The 26,897-nt window shown below is 49.6% G+C and overlaps 1 protein-coding gene across 19 annotated transcripts; it reads right to left on the reverse strand.

Moving 5' to 3' along the window:
* Positions 1–16: 16 nt before the first annotated feature.
* Positions 17–24,995, reverse strand: Tjap1 (tight junction associated protein 1). 19 transcript variants are annotated; one of them, XM_074082113.1, is made up of 13 exons: positions 24,889–24,995; positions 24,288–24,380; positions 17,774–17,846; positions 16,261–16,390; positions 8,935–9,032; positions 7,014–7,136; positions 5,281–5,309; positions 4,423–4,584; positions 3,688–3,754; positions 3,401–3,445; positions 2,616–2,723; positions 2,409–2,492; positions 17–1,728 (listed from the first exon to the last, which is right to left on the reverse strand). In XM_074082113.1, exons 6-13 carry the CDS (start codon positions 7,110–7,112, stop codon positions 634–636), a joined length of 1,689 nt encoding a protein of 562 aa, XP_073938214.1. In that variant the 5' UTR covers positions 7,113–7,136; positions 8,935–9,032; positions 16,261–16,390; positions 17,774–17,846; positions 24,288–24,380; positions 24,889–24,995; the 3' UTR covers positions 17–633. The 19 variants fall into 19 exon arrangements, with proteins under 19 accessions (XP_073938214.1, XP_073938209.1, XP_073938210.1 ...); XM_074082108.1 differs by lacking the exon at positions 24,889–24,995 and adding an exon at positions 21,604–21,686 and having other exon boundaries at positions 24,288–24,862; XM_074082109.1 differs by lacking the exon at positions 24,889–24,995 and having other exon boundaries at positions 24,288–24,862.
* Between the last annotated feature and the right edge of the window lie 1,902 nt (positions 24,996–26,897).

Consider the following 26,897-nt stretch of genomic DNA (forward strand, 5'->3'; position numbering starts at 1 on the left):
TTAAAGCAAATTAGGCCATAGCAATAAAATAGTTTTATTTAATTTTAAAATAGTCCTCAATGTGAAAATTTCCCAAAGCTGGGAGTAACAGTCTAGAGCCAAGGTTAAGAGGGCCAGGCCTCACCCAGAGCCCAGCTTGAGGCCCCTGAAGCCCATCCTCCGCCCATCCTCCCTTCCAGAGGGAGGGCAGAAGCAGCTGAGGGGAGCCCTGAGACAGTTGTTCCCTCTTCCCTGAGGCCAGCAGCTCATACAGAGAAAATGGGTGAAAAGAGAAATGAGAGGTTAATTTAACCCCAATGACACCCTCCCCCAAGACAACCAAAGCTCGTGAATATGCAAGGAGGATGGAGGATGAACACTGATGAGCCCCACAGCTCCACACAACAGCCCCAAATGGGCTGGGCTGACAGGAAGAAGCAACTTGAAACCCAACTGCATGTTACCTTTGGAGAATAAATATCCCAAGAAGAAAAGGGAAGAATGAGGCAAGCTGGTGCCAGTGTCAATGCAGCTGAAAGGCCTGGTGTGGCCTCTCACTCACACAGGGATCAGAGCTGTGCTGGTCTGGAAGGAAGGAGTTCAAAGCCCAGACCTTATGCAGGCCAGTGCACAGAAGCAGGAAGGCAAGTGGGCCTAGCTGAGCAGGGTTCCCTGCTCCTGGGCCTGGGTCAAGCTGTCCTTGCGGTGCAGATGGTGCACCCCCATCCTCTTGGGGCTGCGCTGGGGGCGGCTGGAACTGGGGAGTGGCCAGGCCCTACCCTCAGTGTGGGAAGTACCCAGCCCCTCCTCTGTACCCCTATCCCCAGGCAGCAGGCTCTGGCGCTCTTCCTCAGGGCTGACAGGCAGGTTCAGCTCTTCCTCTTCCTCCTCTCCAGGAAAGCCAGAGTCAGGTTCCCTTGGCAACAGAAGTCCACTCTCATCAGATGGGGAAGAAAGTGCCAGAACCACCTCATCACTGTCAGTGGGGCTAAGGGCAAAATGGCGCTGCAACTCAGGGAGTGCATCACGTCCAAAGGCAGTGCGTTGGACCACAGCAGCAGGAGGTGGAGTGCGGTCCACAAATGCTCGCTGCCAGCTGGCCAGCAGATCCTCTTCGGAGCTGGCAGAGCTGGCTGGAGCACTGAGTGTTGGGGGGGCTGGCCTAGGCTGGTGATGGGGTGAGGCCTGTGCTGAGGCAGGACTGCTGGGCACTGGGCTGGGGCGGGCCCGCTCACTCCCCTCTTCCACCAGGCTCAGGGAGATGGCCTGGCGGGTGGCATAAGTACAGTTGGGCAGGGGGCTGTTTCGAGGGATGCGAACCTTATCCTCAGAGAACTCTATGACCTTACGGCCAGGATACGGCGGGTGGGGTGGAGATGGGGTAGGATATGGGCTCAGCTTCTCAAAGGCCGGAAGGGATAGCTCCTCCTCTGGGAAGCCCCCCACAGTATCCAGAGATTGGCACTCTCCATTAGGCTGAGGACTGCCAGGGGCTAGGGGACTGGCTGGGTCACCCGGAGTCCCCCCACTCATGTCCACATGCACAAAGACATCCTCAGCTAAGGGGTGCTCAGCACTGCCTGACTGGACTGAGTTGAGCAATAGAGACTCTGGCTTCTCCAACACCCGGGCAATGACTGAGGTAGGCACCACAGCCCCTGGGGCCAGGCTGGTAGTGTGGTCTGGGCTGGCAACCTCTTGACCACTGTGCAGGTGTTTCCGAACCATGTCCTGTAGCTCACAGGGCAGCTGGATGAGGAGAAGAAGGAAGGGAGACATGAATGATCCCAGCTGAAGATAGCTTGACTCATGACAAAAACAATGGCTATGATACACAAGTATCACTGTGTGCTCAGCACTTACGGTTTCTCCTGTATAACCTCATTTCACAGATAAATGAGCTCAAGAGGGATAACTTGAAGCTTCTAATTAACACAGCCGGATCTGAACCCAGATTTGAGGCCTCTCAAACTTCTCCCTCCCCAACCTCAGTAGTAACTTCTGCCCAAAGCAGACTATTGGGAGAGCCTGTACTGACCAGCCACCCTAGAAAAAGAACAGAAATACCTCTATTTCTGTTCAAAGTTGGGCTTGAGGCTCTAGGGTCTGGAGTTCCCCCCTGTGGTGATGGTATCAGATGGGCCTAATCCTCGATACTCAGGCCAGCAGCTCTGACCACTCCTCCTTCCTGCATGGACTCCTCAAACAGAGCCCTATCTCTATTACAGAAATGCCAACACGCTAGCCCCAGGCACTAGTGATGGGCCCTGACAGCACACATGATACTATCAAATGGGATGACCATCTTGAGGGACAACGGGGAAGCCAGAGGAAGGCAAAGTGAAAGGGAGTTAAGGCAGGAGAAACGGGTCTGAGATGTCCTGAAAAGACTGGAACGGGGTGGAGAAATGGAAGTGTTTTCTACTCACGTCGGCAAACTTGTGGTTGCGGAAGTGGGACTTGTTGCACTTGAGGAGCTGCACAGCCAGGTTGCAGTCCAGTCGGTACCGCTCCTACAGACAGACAGACCTGCTTCAGAGCCCAGCCAGACCTGCCCTGCCCAAGGAAGCAGGGCTGAGCCAGACACACAGCCAGCTATGGCTGGAAAGGCCGCTGAGCAGGGGAAGCACACATACATTGAGCTCCTCCAGCTTGTTGATAGTGTTCTTGGCATCCAGTAGCTTGTTGGTCAGCTCCACAATCTCCCAGTCCAGCGTCTTCCTATCCATCTCAGCCTTCTTGATCTGAGGCACAGATTTGTGGTAAACCCAGCCCAGACCCCTGCCGGCCCTTCTTCCCCTCTACCTCCCTCCAACCCTGAGACATGGAGGCCACAGGTGCTAAGGCAGCCAAGGCAGACAGAAGAGACAAATGATGGACAGACAGAAGGAGACTGGGTCCCTCTCCTGCTCTTTAGGCTGCCTGTCGGGAGGTTCTCTGAGCATGACCTACTGCCATGTAGGTAATCTAAGAGCTATCCATCCTTTCAGGCTCAGGGGCTTGAGGCACCAGGCAAGGCAGCTGGCACCTCAGAGGCAGTAACTGCAACCAGGAGCTGTGCCTGTGTGTGCAGCTGTTTCCAGGATCAGGCAAGGAGGAGGGAGGAAGGAGTAGGGCGCCTGTAGGATTATCTGCTTGGGTAGGGACAGAGCTGTGGGCTCAAAAGTAGCCTCTTCAGTTTATGAACTGGATCTACAGCCTGGGCTTGTTGCTGTTGTGAGTGCTCAGTGGTGGCATCGATCATTGTCTCTGTCAGAGCCAAGAGCATGAGTCCAGCCCTCTCCTGGGAGGGAGGCGCTGCCTACTGAGCAGGCCTCTTGGGAAAGAGAGGAGTGGGTGTGCTCAACAGGCAGGGAAACAGTCAGGGCCCCCAAACCCCAGATTTGGGCTGAGGAGGCCAGGGCAAGGGAGGAACACACACGAACTCAGACGCAACTGCAAAAATCCAGCTGTGGCTAAGAGAGGCCTGAGAGGAGAGTGCAGCAGCAACGGTGGCAGCATGAGGGGGAGACGAGGAGAGAAGAGAAAGAGTGTGAGCATTGAGACAGTCCCGACTTGCACAGCACACTGCAGTCCCCTCCCCACCACTACCCCCCCCCCGCCCCCGTTCCCCAAGCCCCAGGGCAAATGGCACTCCCCTAGTAAGTCCTAGACCCCTGCTATGATGTGAGCAGAGTGCCAGCCAGACTGCCATCCCAGACACATTACCAGTGTGTGCAGCTTGTCCTCCAGCTCCTGGTTGGTCCTCTGGGAAGCCGTGTAGCTGTTCTGCAGCCTGAAGGAGGACACAAGAGAGGACCCTGTCAAGATCCTGTTCTTCAACCCTGCTCAGCCCTCCTCAAAGGGGATGATCTGGAATTTTTTTGTTTTCTGGCGGTGGTACTGGGGTTTGAATTTAGGGCCTCACACTTGCTAGGCAGACACTCTACTTCAGTCACTACACCAGCCCTATTTTGTGTTGGGTTTTTTTGAGATAGGGTCTCATGAACTATTTACCCGGAGCTGGCTTTGAACTGCAATCCTCCTGATCTGCCTCCTGACTCACTAGGATTATGAGTGAGACACCGATGCCCAGTGGCTTTCCACATGGAATCTTGGGCAAGTCCTTCTCTTCCATGAACTTCAGTTTTTATTTTATTTTTTGTAGGAAGGGGGTTTGAACTCAGGACTTTGTGCTTGCAAAGCAGGTACTCTACTGCTTGAGTCACTCCTCCAGTCCATTTTGCTCTAGTTATTTTGGAGGATTGGATTTCATGAGCTCTTTGCCCGGGCTGGCCTCAAACCACAATCCTCCTGATCTCAGCCTCCCAAGTAGCTAGGATTACAGGTGTGAGCCACCAACACCCAGCTAGAACTTCAATTTTTCTAATCAGAATCAGGTAGAATCTGAGGCTGCCTATGAGTGGAGAGAGGCGTGTGTGTCTAGCTCCTCATTCCTACAACCTGCGGAACTTGTCCTTAAACTTGTCCAGCTCCTCACGGCTCTGGCCTAGCTCCAGCTCCAGGCAGTCTTGTCCAATTTCCAGCTCCCGCTCCAGAGCCTCAGTGCGTCTGGTGGCTGAGGCCAGGCGCCGGCGAAGCTCTTCATTCTCCTTCTGCAACAGCCTGGGAGGGGTGGGGGAGACATGACAGGCATCAGAGAGGGAAGGCCAGCCCTGGAGCTGAGATGGGGAAGGAAGAAGAGGAATGACATGAGGACAGGCAACTGAGGGCCGGGGATTCCTGCAAGTTCAGCCTGAGTCTAGGTGGCACATTCTACTGGCCTACTTGCCCTGAAAACACAGCCTGGGTTGGAGGGTAGTGGAGACAAAGGAGAAGCTAGGGGACAGTCCAGGCTCTCCTCACCACTGCAAATGAATAACAGGATGGAATAAGAGGGGTACAGCTCCCAACGTGTCTCTGGTTACAGCCCAAGCCAGCCAGCCACCAAGCCCCACTGTTCCAATTTCCTACTGCACAGTCAGGCTTCTCCATTATTAATCTCTTGGAAATCCAGCCAGCACTGCCCTCATCTCGAGAGGCCTTGCACGGCTGACAGACAGGCTTCAGGGAAGCAACTGGACAAGAGAGTCACTCTGTTCTCTCAAGCCAGGAGGAGGAGAAGGGTTCCTCGCAAACAGCAGGCCCTCAGCCCATGGAACAAAACAAAGCCCTTCCCAGAAAGAATATCTACAGCATCAGACAAGCACCACAACCTTTACCCTACTTAATCCAAGGAAAAATCCTACAGTACCCAACAGCCTAGCATGGAGTGAATGGGACAGTCAAAGCAGGGCAGTGTCACAGGCAGCAGATACTCACTTCATCCTCTCCGCATCAGTCAGAGACTCCTAGGCAAAAAAGAACAGAAGCTTGAGACTTAGCTCCGGACCACTGACCTTCTAGTTGGCCCACCCTCCAAATGGTCCCAGAAAGGGCCATGTCTGAAGCCCCAGACTCTCAGAGCAGAAAAGGGCAGCAGGACCCTCTTAGAGATGGATGAAATCCTGGACAAGCTTAGATTACTCTCTCCCATGCTAACCAAAAGATTCCAGTACACTTTCCAACATTAACCTTAATCCTAAAGCCATTTTCAAGTGGGTCCTAGTACCCATGCCACTTCTCCCTGGGGACAGAGAGTCTCTCAGTTGACCACTGAGTTATTCATAGGCCCTGTCTCCATACCAGCATGACAGAGACCTTCCAGAAAAGTAAAAAGGTCAGGTCAAGCTGTAAGAGTTCTTACCAGGCGTGGTAGCTCACACCTGTAATCCTAGCTATTTCGGAGGCTGAGATTGGGAAGACCAGCCTGGGCAAATAGTTCATGAGAACTAAGTAACAATAGCAAAAAAAATAGACTGGAGGTGTGGCTCAAGCAGTAGAGCACCACCTGCTTTGGAAGCATGAAGTCTTGAGTTCAAAGCCCAGTCCTACCCAAAAAAAAAAAGTTCTGAGTCTTGACAGAGCCCTCTTGCCCCCTCGGAGGAAGATAAGCAGAATCAGAACCCTGGAGGACAAGGAGGAACAAGTATATGGGTAAAGGTGAGCCTCGAAGCTAATCCTGATTGAGAGGAGCAAGGTGCTATCTTGCTTTGAACCTCCTGCCCCACCTTCCCCAAACCCTTCTGGCGGTCATGGCCCAAGAAAGCCACAAAGCAGAATAGGCACCTGCTGTGGCAGGAGGCAAATGGAGCTGGCCACTTCAGAACTATAGGCACGGGCAGGAAAATGAAGTGGGCAGCCCAGATCATGAACTTTGGAGCCACTGACAATTGGATTTGACCCTGTCCCACCCCACACAGGTTACATGACCTTTACCTCAATGAGCCTCAGTTCCCTCACCTCTAAAACCAGGGGACTGCTCACTGGGTAGCACATAGCATAATAGCTGCAATTTTTATCTAATGCTCCCTGCACTTTGGTGTTTCTGCCCTAACTCTGCACACAAGAGGGTGGAGGCACAGCAACAAGGTGCATGCACCACTGCCTTACTCTCCTTCTTCAATAGGAGAGCGTGCTTGCAGCTGACTGGAGGCCACCTAAGAGCAGAGCGTGGACATAACACAGTCTCTGGCAGGGAATACATATTCTACACGCTTCTGAATGGAGGAAGGCTGGAGGAAGGGCTGAGCTTCCTGAGGACGGCTGCTCTGGTGGGAAGCAGCTGGAGCACCGCTCCTAATAACCCCAAAGGGGCCACAGGCCAAATGACTCTCCTCACTATGGAGAACCAGAGTCCTAGCCTCCAGCAGGACCCTTCAGTCTCACAGGCTGCCTCATGGAGAGGGAATAATACCAAATGGGCTCATTTCTGCCGAGCTGTGAGAACTCTGGGGTTCCCTGACATGTAGAAATACACTTACAGATGGGGCTCTGAGAGCCTAGGCTGCCTCCACCAGCACTGCTGCAGCTAGGGACTCCAGGTCTGTATCAACAATACCATCCTTTCACCCCCAACTCAGGGGACCAACAGCTCAGGTGGGAGAAGTCAACTGGATAGCCAGCCTCAGGGACTTGCTTTGGCCAGTCAGGGATAGAATACCAATCTTGCTGACCTCCTGCTCAAGCCGGGATGCAGGAATTTCCAGCCTCAGCTCCCGATGCTCTGGTGGTGCCTTACGGTAGGGTTTCTTAGCAGGGGCTACACTGGTCATTCTGGGAGGTGTAGGCTCCTCCACCTGTTGAGGGGATACCAAGAAGGAAGAAGCTCAAAGATGTGGTTAAGAGGCCTTTGACTAGAGAAGAAAAAGTATGACCAAAGGAAAACATGCAAGGAGGCATGCACAGGCAGAGTGGCATGTGGGGTCATTAGAGGGCTGGACTTGGTGCGTCAGTCCACAGGTCAGGGGAGTGCTGGAGAGTAGGGCATCAGTCCAATGGGGACAGACAGGTGGGAAAAGCAGGGCCCCTGGTCTGGGCCCCAGGATGAGTGGTTCCTGTTCTTGGAGTGGGGCAGGGAGCCTCAAGAGCAGCCCTTCACTCTTCCTTGTGGCTATAAGGGCTGCAGAAGGAAAACTATTCCCTGCACATCTATCTCCTCAGCTCTAAACTGGGGGTAAGAGTAGTACCAATTTCACAGGGCTGCTGTGAAGATTATGTGAAGCATTAAGAACAGTGCCTGAAGCCAAGCATAGCTGGTGCGCATGCCAGTAATCCCAGCACTCAAAAGCAGAGGCAGGAAAAGCACAAGTTTGAGGACAGGCCAGGCATTAAAACAAAAAGAACAGTGCCTAACATGTGGGGAGCAGAGCAGAAGAAGCTCATGAGGACATAAGCACAGTTGTACTCAATATTCTGCAGGCTGAGTTCACCACAGCCCCAGCCACAGAATAGGGCAAGAGTAAGATGCAGAGTAGCTGCTTTTCCTAAGATGTTTATGTCAAATAATCTATAGGCTGAGATTTGGCACAGCCCCAGCTGCAGAAGAGAACCAGAGAGATGCAGCTCAGCTGCTTTTCCTAAGTTGTTTAACACAGGTTTCTCCTGTTAAAATGTCATGCGCCTCCCAGAGAACTGTATTCCACCTCTTTATTTACCACTGGGTATAAAAGACTTGCTGAAGGAGGACATGAGGCTTTTGGATGGGGGAGGCTCTTTGGTGGGGGCTTTTTGCTGGAGGGAGGATGGCTGAAGGGAAAAGAATTGCCGAAGGAGAATAACTAAAGGGGAATTGTTATAGAGGGGTTAATAGAATTGGTTGGCAGCTTGTGAGGGGACTGCCGCTGTTGTTTGTCTGCAAGTCTAAGGGCTGAGATTTTAAGAAAGCTAAAGAGAGAACATGGGACAGTCCAAGTCTGCACCAAGAACTTTACACATAGGCTTTAGAAAAGCTAAGCTAAAGAAAAGCTAAACAAAAACATGGGATAGAGCAAGTCTAAGGAAAGAGACATTAAAGAACAGAAAAAGACTTTAGAAATGAGGTTTTAAAGAATAAAAAGAAGAAAGACTTTAGAAGCAAGGTTTTAAAGAATTGTAAAGGAGTAAGCCCTTAAAGAATAAAGACAGAGAAAAGAAGCAATGAGGCTGCTGGGTGTCTCCATCTGAGTGCCCAGCACACCTGATCCAACTTTCTGCATGTCTGTCTGTCTATCCTTTGTCCTTTCTGCATCTCCCATTGCCCCAGTTAGCCCAGTTAGGTTCAGTAGTAACAGGAGCAAGAAAGCTCGCTCAACCAGCACTCAGGAGAATGTTCAGTAACATTTCCCCTTCACAAAACCAAGCAAATTCTGAGGGACTGAGGAAGCTCACCCAACCCAGACCCCTGGACGAGACTCTCCAAGCTTGAGAGCCCCCTGGACGAGACTCTCCAAGCTTGAGAGCCCCCTGACCACTGTTGCTGAAGGCTGAACCCCTCTAGCCTGCACCACTCTTTTTTACTAGCCCCCACCAATCAGGACACCTGCTTGCCCCCTCACCTGCCAGCAGCCTCCCAGAAGAGAGCCAAGTAGGGAAACACAGGCCTCGTCAAAGACATACCGTCTGTTCGTCAGCAGCTTTCTTTGTCCCACTGTCCGGAAGTTAGCCCTCGGCTCTCTGCATCCCACAGCCCCTCCACTTCCTCTAGCCAATAGCTCCTGAAACAAGAGAAGGGAAGAAAGTGGAAACCAGGTGTCAGCTGCCTGTCTGTTAGTGCCACAGGCCTGCCTGCTCAGTCTGGAATCTGAAAGGCCCTCCATGGAGGTCATGGGATAGAGGATTTAAGGGGAAAGCAGTAGAGGCAGGAGACAACAGTGGTGACAGGTTCCTCCCTTTCTCCAGACGAAATATGTGTCTGTGTCACAGTTCATGGTCTCAACTCACCACATGTTGGTCCTTATCCCTACACCATATTCATCCTGTTTATCTCCCAGGCCTCTGAGTCTAGAAACAAGTGGAAGATTTGGGGAATATGTGTTGCAAATGACAACACAAAGGGAAAAAAAGCTAGTAGAGCTCCAAGAAGATGGGCAGAGCTGGTGCAGTGGCTCAAGTGGTAGAATGCCTGCCTAGCAAGCCCTGAGTTCAAACTCCAGTACTGCCCCTCACCCTGCACCAAAAAAAAGATGGGCAGAAAGAAGATACTGGAAAGTGCTCCTAGCGATGGTTCCACGTTTTGTGTACACGGTCGTCAACAGACTTAGCAATGAGATAAGATCAGTCCAACATAGAAAATGTGAAAGGTAGCAATTCAAATCAATGGTTCAATCACCTTCTCCTGGGACATTTGGCAAGTGTCTGGAGACATTTTTAGTGTCAAAACCCAGAGTAAGAGATGCACTAGTGTGTGGATGCTGTAAATCATCCTGCAACGCACAGGACAACTGCCAAGATAAGGAATTATCCATGCAAAAGGTCAACAGCAGTCTGGCAGAGTGGATCAAGTGTGGTAGAGTACCTGCCTAGCAAGCATGAGACCCTGAGTTCACACTCTAGTAGTGCCTCCCCCAAGCCAAAAAAAAAAGGGTCAAGAATGTTGAGGTTGAGAAACACTATTATGAAAAACCCAACTCTAAGGAGTAAGACCCCTGGGTAACCCCCTCTCCTCACTGCACAAGCCTGCTCTGACCTACACAGATATGGCCAGGCCAAATGACCTGTGAAGTCCCCTCCATGTTCTTGGGGCCCTGAGATACACCCACATCCCTCCCAGGCCCCTACCTGTAATAAACCCAACCACAGCGTGGTGGCAGCAGCCACCACAGTGATCAGTGGAGGCAGCAACCTCAGGTGGCCTTCTGGGCATCAAAAACAATCTCTTCCCACCCCCACCAACCTAAACAGAGCTGGGGGCTGATGGAAGCCTTGCGGGCTGAAGCATGTGTTCCTACTGTTGGGACATGTCCTGATCATGACTCCAACAGGGCCTGGGGCAGGAACCGGGTGGGGGCAGGGGGAAGGAGTGGTCTCCCTCTGTCTGGTGCTTGGCCTGAGGTTTTGAGGTAGCACAGGCACGAGCCGCCAGCACCCGCCTCTTTGCAGAGCGTGTCCCCACAGGGCATAAGCAACATGCTGTGTTGGGCTGACTCCCTGCACAGGAATCTGGGCAGGCCTGACAGGACAGCACATTCTTGGGGGTGTGGGGGAGTAAACAAGACACAGTCACAGGTCCCCAGTGGCTGCCCCTCCAGAGGGTCCTCCGGTGGGTGCTCACTCCTATGGCCTAAGGGAGAAGCCCAGGAAAGTCCTAAACCACCTGGGTATCCAGGTTCTGATACTCAGCAGTGTGTGGGGTTGGGAGTGGGTGTGTGTGATTGGAAAACAGGCCAGAGACGCGGGACTAAGGGAGACAGGCAGTTGAGAGCTTATAGAAAATCAAGGGGAAGCCCCAGGGAGTTGGTCTCTACTTTCTCCCTTCTCTACAGAGAAACCAGGTCCCTACTCCCACCCTGTTTCCTCCCCTGTCAGCGGAGGGAGCCTTTGCTCTCTGCAGGTCTCTCTGTGTGCACCTTCTTCGTCTTCAGCCTCTTCTTTACTCTCCTAACCCTGTTCCTGTCAAAGCCCACACTGTCCTCCAGATACCAGAGCACTTGGGTGAGCAGTGAGCAGATATGGAGGACAGCAACATGTTCAGTTATCTGGTAATTCTACCTGTAAGCAAAGCTACCTCACTAAAGTCCCAAAATCCTACAGCTTACCTTGCCTTGCCCTGACTATGAGTTACCTCCCCACTTCCCCTGCCTGAGCAAGCACACACATTTATTCCCAGTGTTTCCTTGGCCTGCTGGGGAAGGAGAATGGGGAGGGGGAACCTGGCAATGAGATGGTAGTAAATGCAGACAGGGATTTGGGAAGGAGTGGAAGGTTGTTCTCTTCCAGTCAGAATCTTTGACATGTCAGTTACAGGGAGGGCAATGAGAGATAACACCCATGGAAGACAATCCACCAGGGAGCCTCAGTGTGTCCCAACCCAAGTCCACCACAGAGATCTGTGCCACTCCCTGCCCCAGGTCCATAAATACCAGGGTGTGTCAGGACACCCAGGTCCTACAACTCAAACTTCCAATCTAAGTACCCCAGATCCAGCCCGTGAGGGGTCCACAATTCCAGCAATGAACAGGAACACAATGGGCCTGGCAGCTCACATCCTGGACTGGAGTACAGGAAAGGTAAGAAGCAACTAGGTTCAGCTTATTCTCCCCAACCTGGGAGAAAATAAAAGGGGTGAGTTGGCTGGCATCAGAGCAGTCTTGCCAGAAAGACTCAGCTAGCAAGTGCAGCCTCCACTGCCTACATCTCCTTCACCCACAGGTTTCCCAGGTTGTCTTGTGTTGCAGCCCAAGGAGGTCTCCCAATTCTGTGCAGAATGGGGCATGGGCCATGAGTAAGCCACAGCCCAGGTCAGCCCATGGGGCCTTTGGCTGCTGAGCAGGCTCTGGACATCAAGAAAATGTTCTTCTAGAGGAGGCCCAGTGATGATCAGGGAAGAGCCCTACCCTGTCCCACCCTAGATTACCTGAGCCTCAGGGACCTGGGGTAGATGACTCAGGATATGCTGGGTCAGTGCTATACGAAAGCTATGCCCTCGGAGAAGGGCTGAAGGCCTGGAGGAACCGCTGGCTGACCCAGCATGGCTTGCAGGCTCCTAGAGCTGGACCTGCCAGCACTGTGCGGGAGACACTCAGAGCAGCAGCCACCCTCCGGATCTCTGGAAGTGGAGTGAGAAGGGAAAGGGGCTCTCCTCACCCCTCACCACCCCCACTCCACCCCACCCCAGCTACCCCACCTCCTTCCTCTGCTACATACCATTCATTCTTTCGTACTCCAAATCAGTTCAGAAGACAGACTATCTCATATCTGCTGTGGGGGAGGGGGGGTTGACAGCTTCCTAATTGCCATGTTGCAATCTGCCAGTCGGCTCAGGCCGCCTGTTGCCGCCTGCCCTGTATTAAATACCTTCTCCCTGATTACAGCCCATGGGGCACGATTAGCTGCCTTCAGAGAACAAAGTCTACTTTCATTAAAATGGGATTCAGCATGCAAAAGAACCTGCACCATGAACCCACTGAACAGCTGAGCAGAGTGTAGACTGCGATCGACGCAAGGCGCAACCTGCACCAGAAGCCGGCTAGCAGTGTCCTTTACTCAAGTCATGCAAGTGTGCTGAGCAACACTCTAAGCAAGAGATGGGACTGCCCCTTTCATAGGTATGTGCATGTGACCAGGGACTTTCACAATGGTCAAGAACGCTGCTACTGAAGACAGGTGGGATAAGAGAGACCTTTCCAGAATCCTAACTCTCCAAATCCTTACACCTCCTCCCAGCACACACTCACCGGAGGCAACAGCAAAAAGATTCAAGCCAAGAGCCTCAGATGCCTCCCACTTCCTTCTGCAGTCCTGCTGGGGTCTGCCCAAGCTCAGCAAAGTCCAAGGGGCAGGAGAGGAAGGAAGGTCCAAGTTTCCAGCATTTTGCCTGCTGAAGACTCAGAGACCACCCTGCCCCCCAATCCCCTCCACACACCCCTAATACCAGCCCAGGAGAGAGAACAGGGCTGAATCCAAAATGGATATCAGTCTTTGGCTTTTCCCACTTCAACCAGACATCCCCATCTTCCCAAGTTCTATACTACCACCACACTGCACAACCTCACAGACCCAGATCAGTTGCTTGCCCTACATGAGCCACCTCCCTATTCCCCATATCACCAATATCCCCTTTGAGAAATTATGTCCTGCTAAGTGCTGACTCACGCTTGTAATCCTAGCTACTCAGGAGACAGAGATCAGAAGGATTGTGGTTCAAAGCCAACCCCAGGCAAATAGTACATATATATACTATAGTATATATACATATATGTATCTATATATATAGATATATGGATATATATCTCCTGCAGGCATGGTGGTACACACCTATAATCCCAGCTACTCGGGAGGTAGAGGCAGGAAGATAACAAGTTTGAGGCCAGCCCGGGCAAGAGTAATGAGACCCTATCTTGAAAACAAAAAAGAGTTGGGGGCATAGCTCTAGGGTGTGGTGGTGCACACCTGTAATCCTAGCACTCAGAAAGCTGAGGCATGAAGATTGTGAGTCTGAAGCCAGCCTGGCATACATAATTGGTTTCCAGGCCAGTCTGGGCTACAGGGCCAGACCCTGTTTTAAAGCAAAACAAAAAAACTCAACAGTTTATCTGGGCTCATATTATCTCCAAACCTACTAATAAGCCTTTCTGCTCTCAGTTGTCAATGAATCAAGCAGGTGAGGGACATTTTTGGGGGATGGTGTTAATGAATCCAAATCTTCTGAATCACGGAAGGCCTAGACATCACCAGGGAAATCATTAAAACACTTCTCTGTAATGCACCCAAGCAAAGTCTGATGAAAGTTAGCAATCACTCCTGCTTTCAAAATGAAAGGAAAGCCCAGCTGTTTCAGAATACACCAGCTGTGCTATGTGCTGCCTTAATTTCCCTGAGAACCTAGCAGGATATAAATAAATAATAAAAAGAAATACCAGCCCTCTGAAAGCCCCTCATCAACCACTAAAACACAACAGTCTGGTCACATGGAATAAGGCCTTCCCCTGGGGAAGTGTCCCGAGCCCCACACCCCGGATATAAGCTCTCTGAACTCTAGAACCTGGGGAAGCTGTGCACCACCAGAGGTAGGCTATGCCCCAGCCACACAAGTGGGCTGTTTCTGGAGCCTCTGAACTCCAGGTTCTGCCTCCAACTGAAGCCCAAGAAATACAAACCACTATCCTGCCAGTGCCCATCCCCGAGACCAGGTGACCCAGTGTGGCCCTGGTGATTGCCTGTGAAGATCCTCCCTCCCTGCACCACATTACAGCCCTTTCCAGCCTGCCAGCCTGTGAAGAGAGGAACCGACCCCAGCATAGCAAGCTGATCATACCAAAGCTTCCTTCAGCTTCCCCCACCATCCCTCCTGGGTGTCCCTCCCACTTGCCATCAGCCCCCAGTTTCCGGCATGCAGCTGTTCTGGAGGTACATGAGCAAAGCCCTCAGCAATCCTGGGCGCGTGGCAGGCAGGCAGCCAACAGCTCATGGGGTGGGGCCTGGGCAGAGGTTCTGCTCTGGGCTGATGACTAGGCTGGAAGATGCCAGTCTGTGCCCAGACCAGCCCTGTTACCCCTCCAACAGCTATGCCTGGCACCCCTCTGGGCAAGTACAACCTCACCCTCTTAGGACAAGCTGCAGGCAGCCCTGACCTGGCCCCCTGCCTACTCTTAACTGAACAGACTGACAGGGCTTTGAAAGCCAAAAAAGGATCATTCCAACCAGAGTAATCCCAAGGACCCAGAACTAGTGCTGGTGATCTGAGAGAGCTCACCTGGCTCCACACCTGAGCAAATACCACATCTATCCACCTGGCCTCCCATCCAAGAAAATACTTGACAGAAACAAAGGGAATGAGACTACTGATAGTAATCCAAGCAAACCCACCCTACCTCAATAAAGGGAGGGCCCAAAACGTCCCAGGTTCATAGACAATGCTTGACTTAAGACCCCATTGCCCTCAAGAGGCAGAGCACCTGCCTAACAAGTGTGAAGCCCTAAGTTCAAACTCCAGTACCACACATTAAAAAAAACAAAACAAAACAAAACCACCCATTGCCTTCTAAGAATGGTCCTAAACCATGCCTCAACTCTAGACCCCTTTTGCTTTTCTAGTCAAGGTCAAGCCCCAAACCACTCTAGCTAGCTAACTCCCTATTCAGGCACCCTGGGATCCAGCAGCACCTACACCCACCAGCACATTCACATCCACCCACCTCTTGCCTTTAATCAGGCCTCTCCCTTCTCCCTCCCAGGCCAACAGAAACAGAATCCAGCTGGAGAGCCTCCACATCTCAAGTGCCCTGGTCAGACTGCCCAGGACTGTACCACCTCCAGAGTTTGGAGACACAGAGAGCCTGTATAAAGAGCTACTGTGTGGACCACCCAGGAGCACAAGGCAACCAGCATTCCTGGGATGTCCAGACCTCCCTTCTTCATCCCAAACCTGGAGGAAAAAGGACTTTGGGTGGGAGCTTCTCCATGCCAAGTGGCACTCACCAGTGTCCACTGAAGTTAGGACCTTTCCTGAGTCTGACGAGTCCAAAGCCAGGTCCTGACTGTCTGTAGCTGAAGCACCCCTCCCAGCTCTTCTCGGCTAAAGTCCACCTGCCACTCCAGGCATGGAAGTGGGTAGAAGCCCCAACTCCACCCCCTCCACCTCCCAGGGCAATGGTCACCAGTGGAAGCTACTTGTCAAGTGGGTTCCTGGTTCTGGCTTCCAGTTTGCTTCTCTCTTCTGCCCAGGAATGTCTCCAGAGTAGGCCAGTATGTGCCTCAACTACCTGAACCCTAAAAAGATTTTGGCAGAAATCCTAACTTCCAATCTGGGTGAGAGCAATGGGGACACTCCCCAACCTTCCCCTCTGGATAAAGGAGGAATCAATCTGGTCCAGAAGAAAAGTCCCTTCCCACCCAAGTGCCATCTGTCTTTGAGGTGTGAAAAGTACAAATAGCATAATAACTGAGAGAGATTCTCAAACTCTGTGATGCTAAAAGCACAGACTGAAAAAAACTCCAAACAATTCTGTTTTGAGGGAAACTGAGGAGCCCAGTGCTGAAGGAGAATGCATGGGGAGGGGCAGAGTCCAGCAGCAGCTGGCATACACAGGACATCTTCTCCTGAAGGGGATACATCCCCACCCACAGCAGGGAGAGTGGGAAAGGGAGGGAACACCATATTAATGACAAGAGCAGAGATGGCACAAAATTAAGTTGAGGGGAGGAGGCAGCCAGGCTGGGGGAGGAGTGGAGGAGACACTGCTGGTGACATCTGAGGGCTGGTTAGCTGGCCAAGGTCAGACTCACAGGGTTAGTGTCTTCTCCCCAACCAGCCAGCTCTCTTGGTTAGTGTGGTTAGCGACAGACTGATGATAGATACCCTCCAGGCACTCCATATAAACAGACAGCTTGGCTTGTGAGCAACCCAACTCCGGAGCTGCAAAGAGAGAGCAGAGGAAGGCCAAGCTGCAGGGTGCCTGCAGGTACACACTGCACTCTCCTGCTGAAGGAGGCATCTCCAACTCACCATCAGACCCTCAGGGGCTTCTTGCCACCCAGAAAGTATGCCAGGCAAATTGGAACACTCCAACTGCCAACTCGTGAGTCCAGTTGGTTTAGACAACAAGGCCCTCTGGCTGGTCAAGAGAAAGAAGGGACAGCTATTGTGGAAGAGGGCTCAGTTTCCACCTCCCTATGTCCCAAACAATGCTGCCAGGCGGCACCAAGGATCTGAATGCTGGGTTGTATAAACAAAGCCCCCCCCATGGCTGCAGCTGCCACCTGTCCCGTGCCTGTGTCCACACAGTGCATCCCACCACCTCCCACAGGCTTGGAGGAAAGGGGCTGCAAGACACCAGCTGGGGAATCAGAGGCTATGACAAGAGCTGCATCAGAAAGCACAATACAATGAGCCAATGTGTGACATGAACCACAGCTGGGCCAGTCAAGGGAAGAGGGGCGCACTGCCACCTTTCAGTTTCTCAAAGGGCCAGGGTATGGTACTTCCCAGGGAGCCAGCCTCAGAGGAACCCACAGAGCAAGCAAGGTTGAAAGCTGTAGCCAAGCTCTGCAGCCACCAACAGGGGCTACTCCACCCTCTCCAAATAAGCAATGCTCATGATGGCTAATCTTTCCACCAGAGCAAGCCAGGGAGCAGCAGCAACTCCTTCCTGAAGCCTCCAGAAGCATCCTGAGGGAAGTGATACATTTCAGCTTAGATACTGTAAAGCAAAGGCAGCCACAGCAAAGGAGTCTCACAGATATGCTTCCTAGGGCAGCAAGATAGAAAAGCTACCACACACATATCTGCATCACAGGAAAGTCTGCAGACTTGGTGATGCTTGGGCAAAAGGGAAGGAATAATCACCATGGTTGGCCCACAGGGTCCACCTTTCTCTCAAGCCTAAGGATAAGAATCATGAAAGCCAATAGACTCCCCAATTGCCCACTCAACAGGGCTTTCCATATTGCTCTGACTACTGCCCAGAGCTCAAAGAGGTCAAGGGCTGATTGTGGAGAAGAACAATGATCTAGAAGAGAGATGACAATTCTTCCTAAAGGCTTTGACCTCCTTCCTACCCTAGTGAGAAAGCCTGGCTACTGACAGGCAACCTTCACAACCCTCACCCACAAGAACACCAAACACAATAGCTGATCTGGTTTGCTTTCAAAAGATAGCATAGCACTGGGTATGGTAGCCACACTTGCAATCCCAGCATTCTGGAGGTTGAGGTAGGAGGACTGAGAGTTCAAGGCCAGCCTAGGCTATGTACTAAGACCCCCATCTCAACAACTTCCCTCCCCCTACCCCACTTCTCACCCAAGCTTCTCAGGAGCCAGCTCCAACCAGGTTCACCAAAGGTTCCCACAGAGTCCAGTCTACTTCTGGATAACTTGGTAAGGGAACAACACAAGTGAAAGAACAGTATGCATTAGTACTGGGTTTGTTTTTAAAGGTAACACATGTTGAAGAATGTCTACAAGTATATAAAGACTAGGATACATGAAAAATGGTTTGGGAAAGGGAATAGAACAGTGGGAGCTGAAAGAAAGGGCCTTTTTACTTTAAGTGTGTAGGGGGGTAGGCACTGGGGTCAGAACTCAGGGCCTCGCACTTGCTACACAGGTACTCTACTACCATTTGAGCTATGCCCCCAGCCCTTTTTGCTTTAGGGTTTTTTTTTGTTTTGCTTTTTTAGTGTTTGAACTGACCTCACACTTGCTAGGCAGGCACTCTACCACTTAAGCAGTATCTCCAGCTCTTTTTTTGCTTTAGTTATTTTTCAGGTAGGGTCTTCTGTTTTTGCCCACAGATCGTGATCCTTTTACCTATGGCCTTCTGCAGAGCTAGGATCAAAAGCATGAACCACCACACCCAGCTTATTGATTGAGGCCCAGACTGGCCTCAAACCACAATTCTGCTGATCTCTGTTCCCCTCCCATCCACAGTAACTGGGATTATAGACATGAGCCACCACACCCTGCTTCTTTGTACTTTTTATTTTGCTTATTTTCCTGTATGGTTGGTATTTTTATACAAAAGAGTGTATCATGTTTATGACGAAAACCAACAGCTCTAGGCAGACAAAAAGCCTCCATCTGTACTGTGCTTCACCATTCTGAAAGCATTCTCATTTCCTTTACATTTATTTCCTTTGATCCTCACAGCACAGTGAGACACAAAGAACAGGTGGAATTTTCCTGTTTGGAGGTTCAGAGAGGACACATGACTTAAGACCACAGGCAGAACTGGGACAGAACCCAGCTCCCCGTCCCTAATTTCAGTGCAAAGCATGGCAATCTACCCTCCTCAAGGAGCCACCGGAGAGTCAGGCCAATTCGGCCCTCACTCCAAGCCCCTCGAAGGCTTCTGTGTTTGAATTCCCTTCTGGGCTGACCTACGGTAGTGCAAAGAGGCCAGTGCTCAGTACCCAAAACAATAAGCTTAGCATTCTGCTGGCTGGCTGAGGGGAAGCACTAGAGTTTGGTGGTCCAGGAGGCAGACCCTCTCCTCTCAGGGGATGGCGCCACGTTCCCTGCCACAGTTCCCTGTGAGAGCAGAGAAGTTTCTCACAAAGAGGGGCCATGTCCTTAATAGATTCTGGCATCTAGAAGAGAGCTGGCCCTTACAAAGTAGTAGCTAACCAGAAGGCCCCACCCTTCTACCCAAATCCAGTGCAGGAGACCCTGAGCCTTCTGCAGCCTAAGGATCAACACAATCCAGTCCAGCTGCTCATCAGCCTCATCTCAGATCGGCTTAACTACAATGCAGTTTATCACTACAGCCAAGACCTAGCAGCAAAGGCTGGCCATAAGCACCATGCATTCTCACACTGAGGAACAGGGGGAAACTCCTTCACTCCACACTTGGCTACTGGTTCCATCCTTCTGATGCATCTGGGCATTAATAAAGTTGAAGTTAGCCCTAGCTGTGGGCACAGAGCACACCCAGATGAGACTGTCTATATAACCAGGAAGCAAGCAGGTGACAGCTGGCACCTAAAGGCCTTAAAATTGAATAGAAGATGCCAGCAGCCAAGACTCTTCAGGAGATGCTGAGAAATAAAAGCTACAGGTGTGCTTACTTACCTCCTCTCTTAAATCCTTCCTGCTGGCTTCTAAAAGGGGAGACAGCCAAGCACCTGGAAGATCACTGAACCACATGAACTTAAGCTGGTAAATAATCAGCAATACTATTTTTAACACTATCACCTTTTGTTTTTGCAGGACATTCCTTCATAAGAGCTCAAAGGTTTCACCTGAGAGATCACACCTGCTTTAATCTCACTCAGGAATGATAGGTCAGGTCACACAGTAACCAGGGCTGCTCAGCACTTTCTCACAGGACTTAAATGCTCGGCCTTCAGTAAAAGACCTTGCCTCCAAGGAGCTTCAAAGACAGATCTCATCTCCATGGGAAGGGGAGGGAGAGCGTGGGGTGGGAGGAAGGACAGAGAGAGAGAGAGAGAGAGAGAGAGAGAGAGAGAGAGAGAGAGAGGGAGAGAGTAGAGGTTTGAGGCCCAGACAAGACTGTCCTCCACAGAGCTAGGGTACCGCCTGGTAACACACAACTTAAGGGGTCTAAAGTTATGGAAACAAACTCTTTTGGTATTTGTCAGGAACTGGTGCCCTAAGATCTACCCCACCGACTGCACCAGAAAGAAAAAGGCAAAGAGTTGATCACAATTCTCAGTTCCCCAATTTCAGGGAAGCATCGGGGTAAGCCTGTGATATAAGATCATCAAAGCCCTAAAAAACTGGGGCCAACAGGTCTGGCTTCCTCAATGCCTACATGTATCCCAGGTTTCATCCAACATTTTTCAATCCATAAAACACCAGGGAACATGGGTCCCAAAACACTCCACTAATCATCTAGTGCATGAAGCCTTCTGTCTATCCACAGTCTTAACCACATCATGAAGTAGGGGATTAGATTCAAAGACAGTACCCAAATAAAGGGCACTTCAAGAGAAAATCAATTTACACAACAGAAAGAAACAGTAAGGTGGAAAATCGGCTCAAAAATCCATCAGTCTGCACCCTGCGACTCAGCTATTCACTAAAATGTGACCTAAACCCAGAAAGTCTGAGGACTTCTAATAAAACAAAAAGGTATACTCTATGAAGGTAACATGTTCCAGCACGCTGTCAGAAAAATGAAATCAAGATAAAGTTACATTATCCTGACATTCTTGGCTTCTAAGATAATGGAGGAGGGGAGCAAGACTGACAGATGCCACCGACCTCTCAAAATCACAGGTGCCACAAAAATAGAAAAAAGCTCATCACAGGATTGGGCCAGAGTTACCAGGGAAAGCAGAGAGTCCTGGGCCCTCAACTCCCCCTGAAATCTGGTTAGACACCAGGCGTGTACCTGCTCTGATGGCAGGCCAGAGAGTCCATTACTAAACAAAAAGTCAGGCCCAAAGGGTGGGTTAAGTAGACAGGACATGACTCAGAAGAAGAGAGTCTTAAATACAGGGCAAAGGAAAGCCAGTCAATCAAACCTGGAGCACACCTCTGCCCTCCAGCCTGCACGTGGACTCTTGCCTGGCTAAAGAGAAAGAGACTAGCACTCTACCAGGGCTATTACCAGACAACATAGGCAGGTTTCAAGAGAAGCACATCATGCTCAGTGGAGGTAGCTGTTTAAAATACCATCAATTCACCAGGGTGCTGGTGGCTCATGCCTATAATGCTAGCTATCCAGGAGGCAGAGATCAGGAGGATTGAGGTTCGAAGCCAGCCCCAGCAAATAGCTCGAGACACCTTACATCGAAAATACCCAACACAAAACAGGGCTGACAGAATGGCTCACGTGGTAGAGTGCCTGCCTAGCAAGCGTGAAGCCCTGAGTTCAAACACCATTACCACAAAAAAAATTAAAAAAAATAAAATACCACCAAATGTGTGTGTGGGGGGGTGCATAAGTTGCTATTTTTAACGAAGACTACATCAGACTATTAATTTAATACTGTGGTTAGTTCAACTGCTCATGTCAATGATGGAAGTCAGAATGGAGTCTTACATATACATCTATACTAGCACAGAAGCATACACACCTCTCTTTAAAGCAGGACTAGAATGGATCCTAATGTCAGTCTGCTCATCCCACCCAGGCCCAAGATTTTACAAAGCCCAGTCACCAACCTGAATCATGAACAGATAGCCCAGGTCTGGCTAACATAGCACAGCAAGCTTCCTCACCATTGTCCTTGCATCACTTATTACTTCTGAGAGGAAAGAGAGGGTTGTGACGAAGAGCTCAGCCCCCCAAAAAAATTTAAATAGCCTAAAAAATTTTCACTACAATATGGACATACATCTAACCATCAAGACTAACAAACATGAACCAAAACAGAATTAAACAACAGATACAAACTGCCAGTAGGCTTATTTAAAAGTTTATATCAGGATGTGATATGCCTATAGTTCTAGCTACTTGGGAAGTTGAAATCAGAAGATTACTTTAGGCCAGGGGTTTGTAGCCAGGCTGGGCAATATAGCAAGCCCTCACCCAGCAGGGGAACAGAAATAAATAAATTTAAAAACTTCATAACAATCCAAAAAAAAACACAAAACCCTCAATTCTCAATTGCTGAAGTCAGATATCCTGGGTTCACATCTTATCTCTGCCACTTATTAGCTGAGTGATCTTGAGCAAACTACTTAATCACTCTGTGCCCCCATTTTCTTCTCTGTAAAACAGGAATAATACTAGTATCAACTTCAGTTGTTATAAAAAATAGTTAATACATGTAAATTGCTTAGAACAGTGCCAGGCACACAGAATGTGTTCAATAATCACTATTATTATTATTGCTCAACTGAAAAGAAAATTCTGTACCCTCACAGCTTCAAATACAAACGCACTGGCATTTTAACATCATTTTAAATAGTTTATGAAGATATTCTTAGTACATAAAAACTCTATACTACCAAAAGTTGTGCCTCACCTCTGTAACATCAGGCTACCAGACCAAGTCAGTACAGATCCTCCACAAACACAGCAGGTTCAACCATGAAGCAGAAATTAGTGCTGAGATCTCACTAGCATAACAACTAATACTTACTGAGTGTCATTAACGCATTAACTTACTTAATGTTCACAATCTTATTAGACAGGTACTCTTTACTATCCCCAATGATCAATGAGAAGCTGAGGCATAGAGAATTATGCAATTAACAAATGTCATGTAGCTACAAATAGAAAGTTAGGATCTGAACTAGGCATGCTGGCGCCAGTCAGTTCTCTTTAACTTCTCACCACAGTGTTCTTGCCGATTTCCAAGAGGGAAGATTATCTTCAGAAAAAGAAGGCTCTCAACCTTCTAGAAACAGTCACAGCTAAATATCATCTGTTCTTCAGCTATTTAAAAGGACTGAAACTGGCCCAGTAACAGTAATTTGGGGTGTTCAGTATAGAATAAACCTTTGGTGGGGAGTTGTGAGGTGCAGGGAACAAGAAATGATTAGTGGGGTGGGGGGAAGGGAGGAGAAATGACCCAAACATTGTATCCACATATAAATAAAAGGAAAAAATAATTTAAAAAAATAATAAATGATTAGTGAAGAGTTCTAGATCAAACCAGACCTCCCAGTCAAATCACCAAGTAAATGTCAGTCCTGAAATGTCAGGCTTCTTATTGAAGCCTGTTCCCATGGAGCACAGTCACACCTATAGTCCCAGCACTCGGGAGGCTGAGGTAGGAGGATCACTTGGGCCCAGAAATCCAACCTGGGCAACATAACTCATCTCAGAAAAAAAAAAAAAAGAAGAAAAACAGAAAAGATAATTATGTATGAAGCCTGTTCCCAACTGTCTTAGACATAGGGCACCAAGGCACCAAAGGAAGTGAAGACTACATTCACAGCACTCTGGCTCCAATTCAGAACTCAGAACTCAGAACTCACCCTTGCCAGGCAGGTGCTTTACCACTTGAGCCACTCCATCAGCAAAACTGATTTGTTTTTAAATGTGGTTTGATGGAAAGAACACAAAGGAGAAGAAAGTTACCACAAAAGGGCAAGTTCCTTAATTCTTTCCTTCCATTATCTCATTGGCTCAACTATAAAACAGCACTCAAAATATCAGGATTCTTAGGAGTAGGGTGCAAGGTGATAAAAACATTCCAAGACTTTACCCCAGTCAGACTGACCTCCTACCATAGCTCATCTGAGTTTCTTCTCCCTATTCCCAACTTGCCTTTCCCTCACCTCTGACATCATTCCCCCCAAACCACATTCCCTGTGGAACATCAATGAACTCTTAAGTTTTTGGTTTTTTTGATGAGACTGGAGTTTGAACTCAGGGCTTCGCACTTACAAAGGGAGGCACTCCACCACTTGAGCCACACCTCCTAATGAACCTTTCTTACCAAAAGTACAAAAGTAGATACGCAGCAAGAAGGAGTTCAGGAGTTGATGCCAGAAGGTAGGTAAGTGGTCAGTGAACACCATCAGAAATTGTTCTCTAATACTCCACACCATCTGCCACCCACAACTCTCCACTTCCAGGCAGAAGGTCAGACTACAGATGTGAGGGGAGATGGAAGCAGAAATGGTGCACATGTAGGAAACTGCTTGTGCAAGGATGTTAGAACACTTTCAGCCTGATCTCTAGGTCCTTGGCCAGATTTGTTTGCACTGATGAAGGTACACAGGTCCAATTCTACACCAGCTCTCAAAAGACAGCCTGCTATCTAAGGGACCACAGAGAAAAGACAACCTCTCTAGAAGCATCTTTCTCAGAATAAATAATTATCAGCATCATTCCCATGGACCCTCTCCCAGGGAGAATGCCAGTCAGAACCTGTCACTCGAGGCCACCTTACCCGCTCTGGGGTTGAGCTCGGGCAAGTCTCTACCTCTTCTTTCCAAGCAGACACTGTGATTTCTTCCAGTCCCTGGGATCCCTGAGTCTTCAGCTGAAATTGGGGCAGATGCTGCTATAGGAGCTGTGGAAGACTGCTCTAAGCCTGGAAGAGGGTCATTCAACTGGCTTCAATTCCCTCCTTAGCAGACTCGCCCAGCATCCTCAGAGCTCTCTTCCACCCCCTCCACACTACTCCCTTCTACCAGAAAGCTCCCTTTTCCCTCCCCCTGGCCTGATACAGTCAGGCCTGGGTCCCACGCTCCAGGCTTCTTTACTCTCATTTAAGAAATTCACTCCCAATTCGTGACTCTGCTTCTCCAGGGCTTGGACCACACCTTTTTCAGCTACTCCGCCCCAAGTCCCTCCCCTAGGGCTGCCACTGGATTCTAGGCCCCCTCCCCTGCGCCCCTGTCGCCCTTTTTTTTTCCTCTCGGCCTCCAACCCTCCTTCATCCCATGTCTTCTTCTCCACCCCGGAGCTAGTCCCTCCTTCATGCTAGGCTCTCGTGACCACCCTCAACTCCAGCCTCCCGGCCCGACTACTCCAATCCCACAACAAACTTTCCGCCGCTGCCTTCAGGCCGCCATCTTGCCGCGGGGCAAGCCGGGTAGTGGCCAGGACCGCGGGAATCCCCACGCACTGGGCGCCGCGCGTCATCGGGGGCGGGGCCACGGGGGCGGGGCCTCGGGCTGGGGAACTGGGACACCAGGTGATCTGGGAAAAGATGGGAATTTTCTGACAGCAGCGATTGGAGAAGGAAGCTGGTGTCAAAAGTAGGAGCAATCGCGGGAAAAGGAGAAGACTGGTATTGGAAAAAAAAAAAAAAGGAGGGAACACAGATCAAAAACATAGTGGGAGAGTCCTGTGTTGGTTCCTCATAATGCAAAGAATAAAATCAGCTTTTCAGCTGGGCAGGCTGAGATCCGCATGACCCAGCTTCACCAGCCTCATTTTCCATTTCTCCCAAGGACTTTACGTTCCTAAGTTGTCCTATGTTTTCAAGCCATCAGGCCTTAAGATGTCCAACCCCTCTCCTTCTCTCTCAAGATCAATTTTTAACTCTTCAGTCCTCTGCTTAAATGTCACCTCTTCCAAAAAGCCTTCTGTTTGGTGTTCCTTTGGCTGGGTATCTCGAGCAACTTGCACATAACTTTATTATGTCTATCCTGTGCCATAATTGTTTTTCTACATGCTGTAAAGCTTTTGCCTTGCTGCTTCTTCAGCTATGCCTGATTGAGTTTTCAAAATCCATAGCAAGTACATAAATATAATATATTTATCAATAAATATGTTTATAAAAATAAAATAAATAATAAGTAAATAAAAAATATATAAACATACAATAAATGCTGAATAGCTGGATAGCATGTTTTCCTTCATTACAGTAAGCATATTTGCGTCACATAGTATTTCAGTTTCCTGTTTCCTATGACGGTACTGTTCTTCCTTCCAGGTATTCATTCCTATTTGTGTTTCTGCTCAAATGTCACCACCACCTCAAAGAAGCCTTCCCTGATCACACAATCTAAACCCGCTTTAATGTTTGCTTTCATAGAAGTTATCATTATCTAACATCATATTAAATATTTGTTTATTGACCATCTGTCCCATTCCAATGCAAACTCCAGAAGTCTGGGACTTCTTATTTATCACAGTATCCCCAGTATCTAAAACAATGCCTAATATAATAGGTACTCAATTAATATTTATTGTCCAAATAAATGGCCTAGAGGTGAGTGATTGAAAGATTTTGGAACATAGTAGTAAAAAGGAAGGGTTGAAAATACTAAAAAAAATAAGGTAATGCATAGATAGATGTTACAGTTCTCTAAGGTACCACTTGGCCCTAGCAGAAAAGGTAGCAAAGACAGGCCCCAGATCCAACAAAGGAGAAAATGAGATGAAAACCAGGTGGAATTCTGGGCCTGAGTCCTCAGGGAACAGAGCCCTTCTGGAAAAGCCCCAGGATAGCAAGCAGGCCCGACAGAGGAAAGGAGGAAGGCTGGTGGACAAGGACTTTACTGAGTCCTAAAGACAACACCCCAACCCAGGCCTCCCTTGGCCAGATGGTTCCGGAGAGGACTTAGCATCTGTCCCTCCATAAATTATCCAGTGCCTCCCTTCTGCCTGTCCTCTCTGGTGACAGCCAGAACAATTGTCCAGGAATTCCATCCACTCTTGTCCCTCTTCCTTCTGCAGCTCATCAACATTTCATTGCAGAGAGGTATCCCATTTCCCTGGGCCAAGGCATGGGAGCTGGGTCTGTGCCCTGGTGGAGCAGATTTCAAGCACCCACTCCTTACGAACAAACCAAATAAAACATCAGCAAAGGATCCCAGATCTCCAGAGGACAGAGTCACCTATTTTCATGTACCGTTCCATCCATGCTTTTCTACACCACATAGCTTCTTAAAAATTAATAAGATTCCACTAAATAAATCAATCATATGAGTTCTTGCAGAGTTTAAAATAGGGTTCTCAGGGCTAGAGACATAGCTCAGTAGTAGAACACATGTGCAAGGGCCCAGGTTCAATCCTCGTGTGTGTGTGTGTGTGTGTGTGTGTGTGT

The sequence above is a fragment of the Castor canadensis genome, chromosome 8 (assembly GCF_047511655.1).
Source record: "Castor canadensis chromosome 8, mCasCan1.hap1v2, whole genome shotgun sequence".
In the NCBI taxonomy this organism is placed as follows: domain Eukaryota; kingdom Metazoa; phylum Chordata; class Mammalia; order Rodentia; family Castoridae; genus Castor; species Castor canadensis.